The sequence below is a fragment of the Puma concolor genome, chromosome E4 (assembly GCF_028749965.1).
Source record: "Puma concolor isolate L17-30 chromosome E4, mPumCon1.1.hap2, whole genome shotgun sequence".
NCBI lineage: Eukaryota > Metazoa > Chordata > Mammalia > Carnivora > Felidae > Puma > Puma concolor.
The window spans coordinates 37,520,596-37,538,006 of record NC_141683.1 but is presented as its reverse complement, the minus strand read 5'-3'; the positions used below and the strand labels follow the sequence as shown (position 1 = coordinate 37,538,006).

Sequence of the window (17,411 nt, the reverse complement as noted above, 5' to 3'; positions counted from 1 at the left end):
TCAGACTTCTAATTTGAAACCTCAGACATGCAATGTCATCTTTAATGACTCCTGGCAAAAGATGCTCATTACAGATCTCAGCCTATCTAAATTAAAACATGAAACCTAAAAATTGAGCAGAAAATTCTCAATTTCTCAGGTCTAGATGGCCACAGAAAAGTCACAAGTGAGAATACACATACTCCTTAGGGTTTTGTTACGTCTGCAAATATCTGAGCAGGAATTATATGAAAGAAGGGAACTAGAAGGAAAAACAAAAACACTGAGTCCTAACTTTCAGGTATGGGCCATCTAAGTGAATAGCAATTTTTCATGACCAATTTAAACTAACTAGGATGTCAAGGAATGTTATCTCTCTGTTGATGGCCAATTTCATCTGTTCTATGACGTAGTGCTCAGATTCCTCTGATACAGTAGGCTGCTGGATTCAAGTCTTCTTTCACTGCTAAGTGAACTGAAATATGGTGCAATCAGTCAGCATGATTTTCAGGTGTGTAAGCGGCCTTTAAAATGGGAGGCTAAAAATTCATCTCTTGTCATCAGCTCTAAACTTCACATTCAGTGTGGATTTTCTAGAAGGTCAGGTAACCACTGGACATTCTGCACAGCCTGTTTTTAAACCTCTTCCCTCCACTTCCTATCCACTCTGCCCCGTGTGTCACCATATGAGTGGCTGCCACTGCCCAGAATAATCTGCATCACCAGCTTTCACATCTGTTCATAACTCAATTCTTCTCAGACCTATATCCAGGAAGGGGAAGAAATTCCCTGTCTGCAGCAAGGCTTCAATAGATGGCCCAGAAATATTAATGTAAAATTCGATGTAAACAGAAACTACAAATTCACAACTTTATTTTCCCTCGACGTGCATTTTACAGAGAAAGGTTAGAGAGTGGGGAGCAGGCCCACTGTAGGGTTAGGCTACTAGAGCCTGAACACGAACATGACAAACTTCCTTTGAAGGAAAGAGGCACATCTGCAAAAAGGGAAGCTCTTTCATTCTTTTTTCAATTCGAAACTACTTCTTCTGAGCCTTAAACTGTGAGTTATAGGGGCGCCTGGGTGGCTCAGTCGGTTGGGCGTCCGACTTCAGCTCAGGTCATGATCTCGCGGACCGTGAGTTCGAGCCCCACATCAGGCTCTGTGCTGACAGCTCAGAGCCTGGAGCCTGTTTCAGATTCTGTGTCTCCCTCTCTCTCTGACCCTCCCCCGTTCATGCTCTGTCTCAAAAATAAATAAACGTTAAAAAAAAAAAAAAAAAAACTGTGAGTTATAGTACAGAGTTGACCTCCCTTCCTTTCTTAATGTGGAACAGTTACTGTATGGAAAGAATGAAGGCTGAGGTGTTTCTAAGTATAACTGGCAAACTGGAAAACCCTTCAGCAAACTAAAAATTGTGAAAGGGAAAATCTACACACCTATGTATGCCTAGAAAAAAGCCAGGATAAAAGTCTAGGTCACTCCCAGGAAAGACCATGTTTGTTATTTCATCACATGCTCTTGTAAACACTTCCTCCTAGGACCACATCACTCCGGGGGCTCACCCAGAGCCTCCACTCAGAGTAACTTGTATTACTCTCTCACCCGTTTGTCTTAAAACTGGAACTGGGAGGGAGGGGAGAGTGTTTCAACAACATGGAGTCTACACGATTTGAGTTTAGTTCTAATCAAACATGACAAAGGTCTTGGCAGATAAGCTCTCTCTGCCTTTGTTGTGTATTTACAACAGAGGGTTTGGGAATGAAAAATAATTAACTGAAATAATAAAGGACAAGAAGACGCCTACTCTGAATGTGAAATAGAGTCAACAGTCTAAACTGCTTCTTGTGACAATCAATGGGGCAGAGATTTATGGACAAGGAGCCTACAGCCAGCATGCCCAGGAGTCAGAGTTTTGTTTTTTTTAATTTTTTTTTAATGTTTATTTATTTTTGAGAGAGAGACAGAGTGTGAGTGGGGTAGGAGCAGACAGAGAGAAGGAGACACAGAATTCGCAGCAGGCTCCAGGCTCTGAGCTGTCAGCACAGAGACTGATGCAGGACTTGAACTCACAAACCATGAGATCATGACCTGAGCCGAAGTTGAACGCTCAACCGACAGCCACCCAGGCGCCCCATTCAGAGTTTTTTAATATGCCAATCAAGATTGGAGAAGCTCTTTAGAAGAATATGCTTCCTAAGAAATGCATTAGGGCAGCATTCACAAAGAGGGAGAGCAATCATGCTAGGTGCACACCAGTCACTGATGATGTGACCCCAAATCATGCTGGGTCCCAACCCACTTATTCAGTACATTACTTTCACGTAGGTCAAAAGTTAACAGAGCCTCCCAATCAGGCTCACCTTTTAACCAAGAACTACTCCATGGTCCCCTGGCTAGAGAGAACCCCTTTTCTACCATTTTCCAACCCTGTCATTAAAACTGGGCAACCTATGATATTTGATGAACTAATTAAGAGCAAATCAAAGCAATTACTTAACATTACTTGCAATAACCACATGAAATTTCTAATCCCAATAAGCAAACTGAACCAATAACAACATGCATTTACAGAGGCTTAAAAAAAACTCAGCATCTATAATCAGTTATAATGGAAAACCAGGATGTTGCAGGCTATCTACCCCGTTTTTAACAGCAACATCAGATATGGTAATATTCACTGAGCTCTTCCTCTACCCGGGCCCTGGCTCTTCTGCCTACAGAGATGAAAGACTGAAGGCGCCCTGTGAATGAGCCAGAATGGAAACTGTGAGCAGGGCCAAGCCTAGGGTGAGGGAAATGGAGGTGCCTAAAAAGTGCTGATTCCCATGATTGCCCAAGTCCCCAGTCTGAGCTTCGTACCTTAGGTTTGCAATTGCAAAACCAAGCCCTGTCACATGTTACATACTAGAAGTGCTAAGAAACACACAGCAGCAAGCAAGCCCACCTGGAGAACAACAATAACAAACAGCAGGGGGGCTGAAGGATCTTTTGGAACAAAAGCTCCGGCCAACCATAAGTTCATGGGGCAAAATCAAGAAGAGTAAGAAAACTCGCAAAACACATCTGTCTATCCATGGGCACCAAGTACAGGAATAATAAAAGGGTAAAAGCTAACATTTGTAAACATCTACTGTGTGCCAAATGCCTTAATTGCATTAGCTTATTTAATATTCAAAACAACTCTTGACTGTGGGCATTATTACCCTCACTATTATTATTACCATTTAAGAGAGAACTAAAACTTAGAGAAATTTAGTAAATTGTCCCAGATCTGAGAGCTAGTAAATGCCAACAGGGACCTATGCTATTTTCCTAAGTCTGTTTTTTTTTTTTTTTTTAACTGACACTCCCACATATACAGAGGTCATTTTCAAGGAAAACAGAGAGCAATAAAATGGTCAGTATCTTGTAGCATATCCCAAGCTATTAAGAAACCATTGAAACATAACCCTTTGTGCATCTGTACATAAACTTGGAGAGAAACTTTATTATTTCACCTATCTCCATAGCCTGACAGTATTTTTGAGTGGTTCAGAAAGCACGGATTGCCATCCTATTAGACAGATGAAGAAACCCAAGTGCCAACTGTGGTCTGAGTTGAGGGACAGAGAATGGACAGTGGCCCAAACCCTTTGAAGCTCGCCAAGCCATGGCTCCTCCCACTGGACACCCCCCAAGGGGCTTTGGCTTTAATAAACCAAACTACTGACCTCCACATCCCGGTGAAACTGAACATGGTGCTCACACAGCGAGGGAGGGGTGGTGGTGTGAGTCCATCCAGGCGCATGAGCAGAGCTGGGACACCAAAGAGAACCAAGTACTTCAGATAGAAGAAGATCACTTGAGCCAATGCCAGTCCTCCTGAAAGACAGAGGGACCCATCAGACACACAGGTAAGCAGTAGAGCAATCTCCTGGGAAAGATGCACCATTCCTGAAAACACACCGTCTGTTCCCACTTCTCCACCCCTCCCTTCTCTTCTCTTTACCTCACACATTACAAAAAGTTTCCCACGTTGGTTTTGAGCAATGAGAATTTTGGCTTAACAAATATTGAAAACTCCTTTATTATTGTAATGGGCAACAGGACCTCTTAGCATTGATGCTTTAACAGACACTACACTTAAAAGCATTTTATATATATACTTATGCACTTAAATTATATATGTATATATGTGTGTATACATACGTGCACACACACACACACACACACACACACACACACACATTATGGTTTTTAAAAAAAAACTATTTGTAAGGGAAAATCCTCCCCAAATCTTTCCAAAATTTCATGAGTTCGCATCCACTAGGATGACTAAAATCAAAAAGTCAGATCAACAAGGGTTGGTGAAGATGTGGGGAAATTGGAACTGTGACATACTGCTGGCAAGAACACAAAATGGTGCAGCCACTTTGGAAAACAGCTTGGCATTTCCTGAAATTATTAAACTTAAAGTTATCATATGACCCAGCAATTCCACTCTTTGGTACATACCCTAGAGAAATAAGAAGAGATGCCCACACAGAAACCTATACCCAAATGTTTGTAGTGGCATTATTCACAAAAGCCAAAAGATAAAAACAACCCAAATATGCATCAACAGAATAAACAAAATGTGGTAAATCCACACAATGGAACATTATGTTGCCTTACAAAGGAATGAAATACTGATATATACTACAACATGGATGAATCCTGAAACACCATGCTAAGTGAAATAAGCCAGTCATGAAATGCCACATATATTCCATTCATAAGAAAGTTCAGAATAAGGTAACAGAAATAGAAAGTTGATTACTGGCCCCAGCACTGGAGAGGTAGGGGATGGGATTATGGGGGAGGCAGTGGCTAAAGGGTAGGGTTTCTTTTTTTTTTTTTTTTTTTTAATGTATATTATTTTTGAGAGAGAGACAGAGAGCAAGCAGGGAGGGACAGAGAGAGAGACAGACAGACAAACAGAATTGGAAGCAGGCTCCAGGCTCTTAACTGTCAGCACAGAGCCTGACACGGGCCTTGAACTCACAGACTGCATGCGAGATCATGACCTGAGCTGAAGTCAGATGCTTAACCGACTGAGCCACCCAGGCACCCAGGGTAGGGTTTCTTTTTGAGGTGATGAAAATACTATAAAATTGCCAGTGATGATAGTTGCACATATCTGTGCATATACTAAAAGCCACTGAATTGTATACTTTAAGTGGGTGAACTGTATGGTATGTGAACTAGATCACAACAAGGCTATTAACAAAAAAGCAAAACAAAACAAAATAAACCCCAGGAGAGCCCCAGGCTACAATGGTCTCTTGGCCTAAATTGCACCTTTCCAGAATGAGAAGAACACAGAATGTGGACACTGGGCAAGATGTGAGGTCTGAGACACATGCTATGGTCCACACAGGCCTCTGCCTGTCCCCAGTGGGAATGACCTGCTTCTGCAGCTGGGGCTCGGGGTGCTCTACCAACCACCACCTCTCCTCTGGCTCCCTGTCTGGCCGCTTTGACCTCTGTGCCCTATGCCCGATGGGGTACCATGGATCTGGGCCAGATACTGGCCCCCATTCACACTGGCCTCAGCACGTAGGTGAGGAGATGCAGCGGGTTTGTCAGAGCGGTGCTCACAAGGAGAAGGTTGAGGGCAAAGTGTATGTGGAAGCCCTTGAGAAGAAAACCAGCAGCCACGTGCTGTCCAACCTCAAGAGTGCCTTCTCCAGCGTGTGGGAAATACTGCAGGGCAGGTTGGTGCAGCTGAGCAGGATTATCTGTGGGATATTCAGAAGGAAATAGCTAAGCTTTAAAGAAGTACTAGCAGAAAATATTATTGTTTGGATCTTTCCATATTATACAAAGATCTTGGAAAGAATGTCACTACAATGGAGTGTGTGGCTGTAAATGGCAATTCTGTGCCAGAAGAAACACATAAGTCTGAATATATAGTTTGGGCAAAGGCAAATAGTGGTTTAAATCTGAAAGCCACATGTCCTACAAGGAAAGAACCAAATAATCACTCTGTCTCCTTCCCAATCAGGAGTGGTCAAACAGGTTCTCAGACTTTGGAAACCAGACTACAAACATATGTGTTGAAAGAGCTGGGTATAAAATAGTAGTATTCTTGGATGTGTCTGATAGCAGTCAAGAAAGAAAAGCTGATGTGTGTGTGTATAATTATATGTCTTAAGTGTGTATATATACACAGTCATCAAGAAGCGGGACATATGTGCTAGCAATACCATCTAAAAAGTGGGAGCAGAAAACCACACTAAATGGGGAAGAAATCTATTCCACTGGCCAAGATGGCAATGAAGGGGACTCTAAAATACTCTAAAATGGGGGCGCCTGGGTGGCGCAGTCGGTTAAGCGTCCGACTTCAGCCAGGTCACGATCTCCCGGTCCGTGAGTTCGAGCCCCGCGTCGGGCTCTGGGCTGATGGCTCAGAGCCTGGAGCCTGTTTCTGATTCTGTGTCTCCCTCTCTCTCTGCCCCTCCCCCGTTCATGCTCTGTCTCTCTCTGTCTCAAAAATAAATAAACGTTAAAAAAAAAAAAAATTAAAAAAAAAATAAATAAATAAAATACTCTAAAATGAACCACCAGACTCTAGCCAGAAAATTCCCAGAGCTAAAAGAGGCAGGGCACAAATTAAAGGGCACAAAGCCTCCAAAACTGAAAATGATCAGCCTGAAGAAATGAAGGCATTTGAAGACCCAGGGAAGACTGTGCAAGGTTACAGCCACTGGGAGCTCTTTTACATATGAAACATCAGAAACTTCTTTTCCCCATTAACAGGCTGCAAGATCAGGGAGAACAAGCTACTTCCTTCCCAAATACTGCCTTCAATGTGATGCGGGTTTTGTACACTTATCACGTATGAGGCACAGGAATTAAAATCTGTCAGATTCTCGGGGCACCTGGGTGGCTTAGACGGTTAAGTGTCCAACTTTGGCTCAGGTCATGATCTCATGGTTCGTGGGTTCAAGCCCTGTGTCAGGCTCTGCGTGGACAGCTCAGAGGCTGGAGCCTTTTATGGATTCTGTGTCTCCCTCTTTCTGCCCCTCCCCTGCTCATGCTCTGTCTCTGTCTCTCTCTTTCTCTCTCTCAAAAATAAACAAATTAAAAAAAAAGCACTTAGGATTTTTTAAATGGTCTATTTCATTTAAATACTCTATAATTTCAATTCTAGCATCCTTTCATCTATATCATGCATGAGGAAGTAGCATTAACACTGCTATTACACATTACCTTACAGGTGTTTTTGTACTTACCTGTATTTTCTACCACACTGCAGACTGCTCAAAGCCCATGACCACATGATGGAACATCAGGAGTTTTAATAGCACATGCCCAATAAAGAAGAGCTTGTCCAGTGAGAAGTTCTTCCCATGGATAAAGGTAAGGGTCCAAACTGTACTGGATCCTCTTAAACTGTTAGATTCCCCTATAGACTCAAACAACTTAGCATCTGCCTAATGAAAAGTCTTCATGAACCGAGAATGGGTCAAGCTGTGTCTTATGCCAAAGTCTGCCAAGGACTGGGGAGAATTTGCCACAGACTGGAAAAGAGGCCCCTGGACTCTGTTGACTGGCCACCTGCATAGCTACCGTCTTTGTACAGTCAAGCCCCGCCCTCAAGACTCTCATAGTCAGTTTAAGACACTGATTCTAGATTCACTCTGTTTCAAGAAGCATGCTGTCTCTGCATTGTTTTCTGTGCCCACCAGCTTATGTGCCCTGACTCACTGCTGCACTCCAACCTCCAGCCTATGCTGGGCTCTCACCTCCATCCATGGCCTGACTTTATCCCTGAACCTTTTCTGCTCCAAGGAAAAAAACCCCAGCCACTTTTAACTTGTCTATATTTAATCTACTCTAGATTTTGCTTAAATGCTCCATGACTAAGTCAGTGCAGATTCAGGCAAACTAGACATTTTGTAAAAGTTTCTTCTTATATTAAGTTCTTTATAACAATGTCTCATGCCTACAGTTAACAATACTGTATTCTACATTTTTTAAACAGATCTCAGAGTAAGTATTCTACCACAGTTTTTTAAGAACCTTTTATTATATAAGACCTAGGATAAGAATCAGATGTATAAAGATTAATCAAGAAGATCTGAACAAACCAATTACTAGCAAAGACATTCAATCAATAATTTAAAAACTCCCAACAAACAAAAGTCCAGGACCAGATAGCTTCAGAGGCAAATTCTACCAAACGTTTAAAGAATTAATACCCATTCTTCTCAAATTATTCCAAAAAAACAGAAAAGGAAGGAAAACTTCCAAATTCATTCATTAACCTGATACCAAAACCTCACAAAGACACCACAAAAAAAAAAAAAGAGAACTAAAGGCCAAAATCTCCAATGAACACAGATGCAAAAATCCTTCACAAAAATACTACCAACCAAATCCAACAATACTTTAAAAAAATCATTCACCATGATCGAGTGGGATTTATTCGTAGGTTGCAAGAGTGGTTCAATATTCACAAACCAATGTGATACATCACATCAATATGAGAAAGGGTAAGAACCATATGATGATTTCAGTAGACAAAGAAAAAGCATTTGACAAAGTACAACATCCATTCCTGATAAAAACCCTCAACAAAGTAGGTTTAGAAGGAACATACTTCAACATAATAAAGGCCAGTTATGAAAAACCCACAACATCATCCTTAATGGGAAACAACTGAGAGTTTTTCCCCTAAGGTCAAGAACAAGACAAGGATGTCTGCTGTTACTGCTTCTATTCAACATGGTACTGGAAGTCCTAGCTTCAGCAATCAGATAACAAAAAGAAAGAAAAGGCATCCAAATCGGCAAAGAAGAAACAAAACTTTCACCATTTGCAGATGACATAATGCTCCACACAAAGACCCTGAAAGACTCCACCAAAAAAATGGCTAGAACTGATAAACAAATTCAGTGAAGTCCCAGGATACAAAATCAATGTACAGAAAGCTGTTGCATTTCTATACACCAATAATGAAGCAGAAGAGAAATTAAGAAAATGATCCCATTTATAATTGCACCAAAAACAATAAGATACCTAGGAACAAAACTAACCAAAGAAGTGAAAGATCTGTACTCTGAAAACTATAAAGCATTGATAAAAGAATCTGAAGATGATCAAAAATGGAAAGACATTCTAGGCTCACGGATTGAAAGAACAAATATCGTTAAAATGTCTATATTACCCAAAGCAATCTACACATTTAATGCAATCCCTAACCAAATACCACCAGCATTTTTCACAGAGCTAGAATCAACAATCCTAAAACTTGTGTGGAACCAGAAAAGACTCTGAAAGCAATCTTGAAAAATAAAAGCAAAGCTGGAGGCATCAAAATTCTGGACTTCAAGTTATAAAGCTGTAGTAATCAAAACAGTATGGTATTGGCACGAAAATAGACACACACATCAATGGGACAGAATAGAACACCCAGAAATCAACCCACAATTATATGGTTAATTAGTCTTCAACAAAGAAGGAAAGGATGTCCAATATAAAAAAGAATGTCCCTTCAATAAATGGTGTTGGGAAAACTGAACTACTTTCTTACACCATACACAAAAATAAATTCAAAATGGATGAAAACCTAAATATGAGATATGAAACCATAAAAATCCTAGAAGAGAACCCAATAACTTCATTGACATCAGCCACAGCAACTTTTTTCTAGATAGGTCCCCTGAGACAAGAGAATCAAAAGCAAAAATAAACTACTGGGACTACCTCAAAATAAAAAGCTCCAGCACAGCAAAGGAAACAATCAACAAAACTAAAGCGCAGCCTACAGAATGGGAGAAGATATTTGCAAATGACATATCCAATAAAGGGTCAGTATCCAAAATACACAAAGAGCTTATAAAACTCAACACCCAAAAAACAAATAATCCATTAAAACATAGGCAGAAAACATGAACAGACATTTCCCCAAAGAAGATATCCAGATGGCCAACAGACACATGAAAAGATGCTCATCATCACTTACCATCAGAGAAATGCAAATTACAACCAAAATGATCTATCACTTTACACCTGTCAGAATGGCTAAAATCAACAACATAAGAAACAGCAGGTATTGGAGAAGATGTGGAAAGAGGGGAATCCTCTTACATAGTTGGTAGAATGCTAACTGGTGCAGTCACTCTGGAAAATAGTATGAAGGTTCCTCAAAAAATTAAAAATAGAACTACCCTATGATCCATCAACTGCACTACTGGGTATTTACCTAGAAAATACAAAAATACTCATTCAAAGGGATACATGCACATTTTTTCTACAATATATTTAAGCAGTAATATTTACAATAGTCAAGATATGGAAGCAGCCCACGTGTCCGATCGATGAATGGATAAAGAAGATGTGGTATAAGATGTAAAGGATCTGTATGCTGAAAACCATAGAAAGCTTATGAAGGAAACTGAAGAAAATACAAAGAAATGGAAAAACATTCCATGCCCATGGATTGGAAGAATAAATATTGTTAAAATGTCAATACTACCCAAAGCAATCTACACAGTCAATGCAATCCCAATCAAAATTGCACCACCATTCTTCTTGAAGCTAGAACTAGCAATCCTAAAATTTGTATGGAACCACAAAAGACCCCGAATAGCCAAAGTAATATCGAAGAAGACGACCGAAGTGGGAGGCATCACAATCCCAGACGTTAGCCTCTACTACAAAGCTGTAATCATCAAGACAGTATGGTACTAGAACAAAAACAGACACATAGACCAATGGAATAGAATAGAGACTCCAGAATTGGACCCACAAATGTATGGCCAACTAATCTTTGACAAAGCAGGAAAGAATATCCAATGGAAAAAAGACAGTCTCTTTAACAAATGGTGCTGGGAGAACTGGACAGCAACATGCAGAAGAATGAAACTAGACCACTTTCTTACACCATTCACAAAAATAAACTCAAAATGGATGAAGGACCTGAATGTAAGACAGGAAACCATCAAAATCCAAGAGGAGAAAGCAAGAAAAAACCTCTCTGACCTCAGCCGCAGCACTTTCTTACTTGACACATCTCCAAAGGCAAGGGAATTAAAAGCAAAAGTGAACTATGGGGACCTCATCAAGATAAAAAGCTTCTGCACTGCAAAGGAAACAATCAACAAAACTAAAAGGCAACCGAAAGAATGGGAAAAGATATTTGCAAATGACATATAGGATAAGGGGCTAGTATCCAAAATCTAGAAAGAACTCACCAAACTCCACACCTGAAAAACAAATAATCCAGTGAAGAAATGGGCAGAAGACATGAATAGACGCTTCTCTAAAGAAGACATCCAGATCACCAGCAGGCACATGAAAAGATGCTCAACGTCACTCCTCATCAGGGAAATACAAATCAAAACCACACTGAGATACCACCTCATGCCAGAGTGGCTAAAATGAACAAATCGGGAGACTATAGATGCTGGCGAGGATGTGGAGAAACAGGAACCCTCTTGCACTGTTGGTGGGAATGCAAACTGGTGCAGCCGCTCTGGAAAACGGTGTGGAGGTTCCTCAAAAAATTAAAAATACATCTACCCTATGACCCAGCAATAGCACTGCTAGGAATTTACCCCAGGGATACAGGAGTGCTGATGCATAGGGGCATTTGTACCCCAATGTTTATAGCAGCACTTTCAACAATAGCCAAATTATGGAAAGAGCCTAAATGTCCATCAACTGAGGAATGGATAAAGAAGATGTGGTTTATATATACAATGGAATACTACTTGGCAATGAGAAAGAATGAAATCTGGCCATTTGTAGCAACGTGAATGGAACTGGAGAGTGTTATGCTAAGTGAAATAAGTCAGGCAGAGAAAGACAGATACCATATGTTTTCACTCTTATGTCGATCCTGAGAAACTTAACAGAAGACCAGGGGGGAGGGGAAGGGGGAAAAAAGTTACAGAGAGGGAAGGAGGCAAACCATAAGAGACTATTAAATAGTTGATGGGTTGATGGAGGGTTGATGGAGGGTGGAGGAGCGGGGAAAGTGGGTGATGGGCATTGAGGAGGGCCCCTGTTGGGATGAGCACTGGGTGTTGTATGGAAATCAATTTGACAATAAATTATAAAAAAAAAAAAAAAAAAAAAACCTGCCAGAGAAAGTTCACCAACAAACTAGTTTCTGAGAGTACACTATGGCATAATAATAACAGCTACTGATGATTAAGCACTTACTATGTCTATATGCCAAGCAGTTTGCCATCATCAGATTTCATTTTCAGAACATACCTCTCTGTGGATATTATTACCACCTACATTTCACAGACAGGGACTTGGACACAGAACGTTTACAAAACTTGCGTAAGAGCACACACCACTAATAAGTAGTAGAGTCATGACTTGAATTAGGGTCTGCTGCCTCAGTGCACCGTATTTACTAGACTCACATACAAATCTGAGAGCAGACTTGATGGAAGAGAGTTCGTGAGAGGCAGACCAGATGGGCAGGATAATGACGGGGCTGTTGCAGGCAGCCGAAGAAGATATTCCAAGCAGGAAAAAAAATGCAGACATAGAGCTCTATAGACCTTAGGAAAGCCAGCTTCAAGGAGCACACTGTAAGCAAAGATGCCCAAGAAACAAACATACAAGGTAGTATGTTGTGGTAAGCAACTCCAGATTCGTAGGTCTGAGAATTCTGATCCTCTTAGCATCAGAATGAGTGTGTTATTAATTCAGAGAGTTTACCTTCCAAAATGCTTAATCTTTGGACATATCGAAAAGTCTAATTTTGAAGGCTTTCTTCTTACTAGGTTTAAATCTAGGTTAAGTCTTAACCTGTTTCTGGGGAGGGGGATAGAATATTAATTCCTATTTGCCCAATCTCTTTAATCATAAACTGTTAACATCACAGGGGGGAAGGCTATAGTCACAATAAATCACACTTAAGGTCAAAATAATTGTTTAGCAAAAATATTGAATACTTCACAAAACATATCTTAAAGTAAAATCAAGGTGTTCTAGAAGCATTTTTATATGGCAAAATAAATTTTGAATCTTTTTTTCAAAACTGACTATAGTAGCATAACAGAACAGGTCCTTCCCTATCCCAAACTGTGCGGGGGAAAAAAAAACCCACGCAGAAGCAAAGCACACGTGCCCACGTGTACACACACACACACACCGCCACATAAGACTTAATGAAGTAAGGTAGGAACAGGAGGAGATTTATAAAGGGCCAAATGACCTGAAAATTCTAAAGAGCAAATTTTCAGGTGAATACCAGGTATAGATTACAGTTTGAATTTTGATGCTTCCCTATGAAGCATCTACTGGGCAAAGTTGCCCAGTAGAAGCACTCTGTAAAATCTATGTGCAAAAAGAACTAGAAATCAACTACTAATTATTCTCCTGCAAATCCTTCAAGGAACAAAGAATCCCTCTAGAAAGCAGATAACAGCCTCCTGAAAGTATTCAACAAATTCATATTTCCACACATCAACTTTGTAGAAAGACCCACCTATTGTATGTCATCTGAGAAGGCACCTGTACACTAAATAACCTGGGCATAAAAACGGGTTAAGTAGGGTCAGCAGAGATTACAGCGTTCTCAGGGATGTTGGGGATGGGAGGAAAGGGAATAGTTGGGCGTTCCAATAACAACCATAGTGCCACTTGCTGCTTCTTATAAAGCTCCATCAAGCGGGCATCTCTTCCATTCTTCAAACAGGCACCATGAAATTACCCTCACACCACATGGAGTATCTGTAATTGAACAGTCAAGTTCCACAGTAGTAAATCCCAGAGAAGTGCTGGGTTCACACTGCATTAAACTCCAATCACCTCGGGGTTCTAATCCAAGGAGAGAACTTATAAAAATTAATTTTTTCTACTGCATCTTAACAAACCTTAGACTTTGTTAATGCCTCCAAAGGAAGAGAAGAGAATCTCATGCTATCTCACATGTGTCTGTGTCCCCACTTTTCAAAACAGACATCAGATATCAAATGCCTTATCCCTCTCCCCTTGTGATATTGCAGAAGGAGAAAAAGAAAATAAATGACTCAGTTAGCATTTCATTACCATTTAGATAGGTGCACAGACGTTATTTCAACAACAGCTTGCACTTAAACAATGAGCTAAAACCCTCTGACTGCATGCACTCAGGAGATGGGTCCCTAAACTCCCAACCACTGAGCAGTTGACATTTCAAACAGGACTCTAACGTACACTCCCCAGAGCTTTATTCTATCTTTACCATGGAAAACCAACTACGTTTCAACCATTTTCACTTTCTCACTTCTTCACTCACTCTCAAATCCCTTAGAAAGCTCTTTTTTATCCCCATCATCTCCTATACCTCAATCTACCATGGTGAGACACCATTCTATAAAGAACTCAAAAAATGTGACCTTTTTGATCTTTTTTAAAGAAAAACCGTAAGTTACCACCATATAGTTACAGTCTGTCATATTTTGTCTTCATAGAAGATTCTGATGTTCAAAAGAAAACGGCCCAATATTTGGCTAAACCATGGAATGCACAGCACCAAGAGAGAAGCTATTGTGAACTACAGACTTTGTGTGATAATGGGGTGTCAAAGTGGGCTCATCAGTTTTAATTAATGTACCCTCTCTGATGGCAGGTGTTGACAGTGAGGGAGGCTGTGCATGTGGGGGGTTGGTGGGGTATTAGGAAATCTCTGTACCTTCCATTTCACTGTACTTCCATTTCAATTACCTCAATTTCACTATAAACCTTAAACTGCCACAAAAAAATAAAGTCTTTTTTAAAAAGAAAGAAAACAGTAGTTACTACCTTTTAGAGATACCACTGAAATATTTACGGATAACCATAAAATGTCTGGGATTTGCTTCACAATGATGTGGGAGAGCGTACAGATTAATGAAAATTGGCCGTGAGTTGATAATTGTTGAACGTGAGTGATGAATACATGGAGGGGTTAATTATGTTAAGGCCTTTAATCTTCTAAAATACAAAGTTTTAAAAGGGGTGGTATTAAGAGTCCCTACCTGAACCCTGAATTTTAGCCAGGAATATTCAACTTCCTCCTCACACACCAACCAAATGCATCTGCAAGGACAGTGAGCAAAATGGACTCATGTCAGCATAATCCCACCTCCTTGCTCACTCTATAAGCACAGGAAAAAAGGAAAGTGTAAAGGAGAGGCAAATTAGAGGAAGGAGAAGGGGGAGAATGCCATGAAGTAGAATAACGAACTTGCTAATTATTATCAGACCTTGTATCACTGGGAATTGGCAGCCTGTGAAGTGGGTCTCTGATAGCAAGATGCCCCGCCATGATCTTCATCAATTACAACAGTGTTTCCCAAGTTTATCTGCTCTTAAGAATCAACTGGGATAATTCATCACAGAAATTCCCAGGCTTCTCCTGGACAGATTCTGATTTAATAGTTTGGGTCAGAGTTCTGAAATCTGAATGCAAAACAAGTACAATGGGATTACATACTGATAAGCCCATCATAAATATCGTATGGCCAAAATGCATTTATTACACCTCATCTAGCAAATACCATAGCTTAGCCTAGCCTGCCTTAAATGTGCTCACAACACTTACACTAGCCTACAGTTGAGCCAAATCATCTAGCACAAAGCTTATATAAAGTGTTGGCTATTTCACGCGATTGAATGCATGCTCTACTCAAAGCAAAGAACAGCACGGCTCTAAGTGTGTCGGTTGTTTACCCTCGTAATCGCGTGGCTGGCTCAGAACCGCGTCTCGCTGCTGATGCCCAGCGTCACTAGAGCACACCGCACGGGATACTGCCAGCTCGGGAAAAAGATCAAAATTCACAACTCAAAGCATGGTTTCTACTGAATGTTGTCCATTGCTTTTGCACCATCCTAAAGTCAGAAAGTGTTAAGTCAACCCGTTGTAACTCAGGAGCCATCTGTACTAGGAAGTTATGTTCAGTCAAGTCTGAGAAATTCCAAGTTCAAAGATCCACGCCCTACTTCCCTTTCCCCCACTTGTGAAAATATACATCAAAGTATAGCGATTTGGTGGGGGGGAAGGGTAAGGTTACCTTTCTGTTGTGGTTCATTTATATTTTCTGACTTTCGTGTAGAGAAAGGAAAAGGACGTCTCTCCTGCCCAATCTGTTTGCTGAATGCCAGAACTTCAAAGGCAATGTTCCAAACTCACTCTGACATTCATCACTTAGTTATCCAAAAAGAGAACACGCAGAGAATTTTAAAGGAAAATCTTGTGCCATGGGATTGACCTTTAATTTGATTAGCTAAAGGCTGCTATAATTTTGACAACCACAACTTAACTGGGAAGAAACAACGTTCTGCTAGCCTGAGGGGAGATCAGCAGTCACTCAGGCATGATCTAATGCTCTCGTTAGAGGAACAAAGACCCAAGCCCCCCTGTAGAGTTTTTGCTAAAATAAATACCTCCACAAAAAGTTGTGCTACAGACAACTCTTTGCAAAGCTGAATTCCATAATGGAATGAGTAGTGTAAGAGGAAAAAACCAAAATCACCACCAGTTATCAAAGCTTCCTCAAAGGATAAATCCTCAGGTAATTCTCAAATCTGCTAGCACTTCAGGGGGAAAAAAACTGTCAAAAGTAACTAGGGTATGTTTATATATGTTATCTATATATTTATTTAATCTGTAGATTCAGGATAACATTTTCCCTCTGTGCCAGTTGAGCTGTGATAGTCCTTGAGGGATGTGAAGATCATTTAAAATGTACCAATTATAAAAGATGTTAAATGATTCTTTTTAACCCTTCAGAACAGGAAGGTTGCACTCCAAGCACCTTCCCTTTCACAGGAAAACAAATGTTTGAAAAGCAGGACACGTCCAAGTCACCAGCAGTCTGTGGATCGTCTACACATCATCTGCTCCAATAGCTTTAATAGCCACCCATTCACTACCGAATCCCAAATACATATTGTTAACACTGATATGTCTCCTAAATTCCAAAACTGTAGGTGCGATCACCCCTAGACATCTCCACTTCCACACCCCTGGCCCCACATGGTATCTGGCACCCAACATGTGCCTAGTGAAGGTTCGGAGAATGAATGAGAGGGTAATGATTCCTTCTGGAGGCTTCCCGAAACTTTGTTGAATTGATTTGCATTAAATGGCCATCGTTTTTTCAATGATCACAATTAGATTTGAGGAAGGCTCATACTTAAATAATACTTCACAATCATCAAGCCCATCTAAACTTCCTTAATATGTTTGGTGATACAAAATTAGTGACAGTTCAGGACAAGAACACTCAATTTCACTCTCCTAATCAAAAGTAATTCATTATACTAGTGGGGGGTGGAGGAAGGCATCAAAATCTGAGTGAGCAGGGAAAGTAGGCCAGAAGTGAGCTGTTTTGGAGGAAGAGTCAGCTGGATGGAGGAAGCCTCAAGCAATGATGTGTGCCCAGCATGAAGATATGAAATGGCCCCGTATG

The 17,411-nt window shown here is 40.6% G+C and overlaps 1 protein-coding gene across 6 annotated transcripts in view; it reads right to left on the bottom strand.

Moving 5' to 3' along the window:
• Positions 1-17,411, bottom strand: part of HHAT (hedgehog acyltransferase) — a 319,096-nt gene that overhangs the window by 178,554 nt on the left and 123,131 nt on the right. For all 6 annotated transcript variants that reach the window (XM_086693680.1, XM_086693681.1, XM_025921102.2 and 3 more), the window contains one exon: positions 3,693-3,843. In XM_086693680.1, coding sequence (XP_086549806.1) covers positions 3,693-3,843 — 151 coding nt within the window. The remainder of the gene's footprint in view (positions 1-3,692; positions 3,844-17,411) is intronic.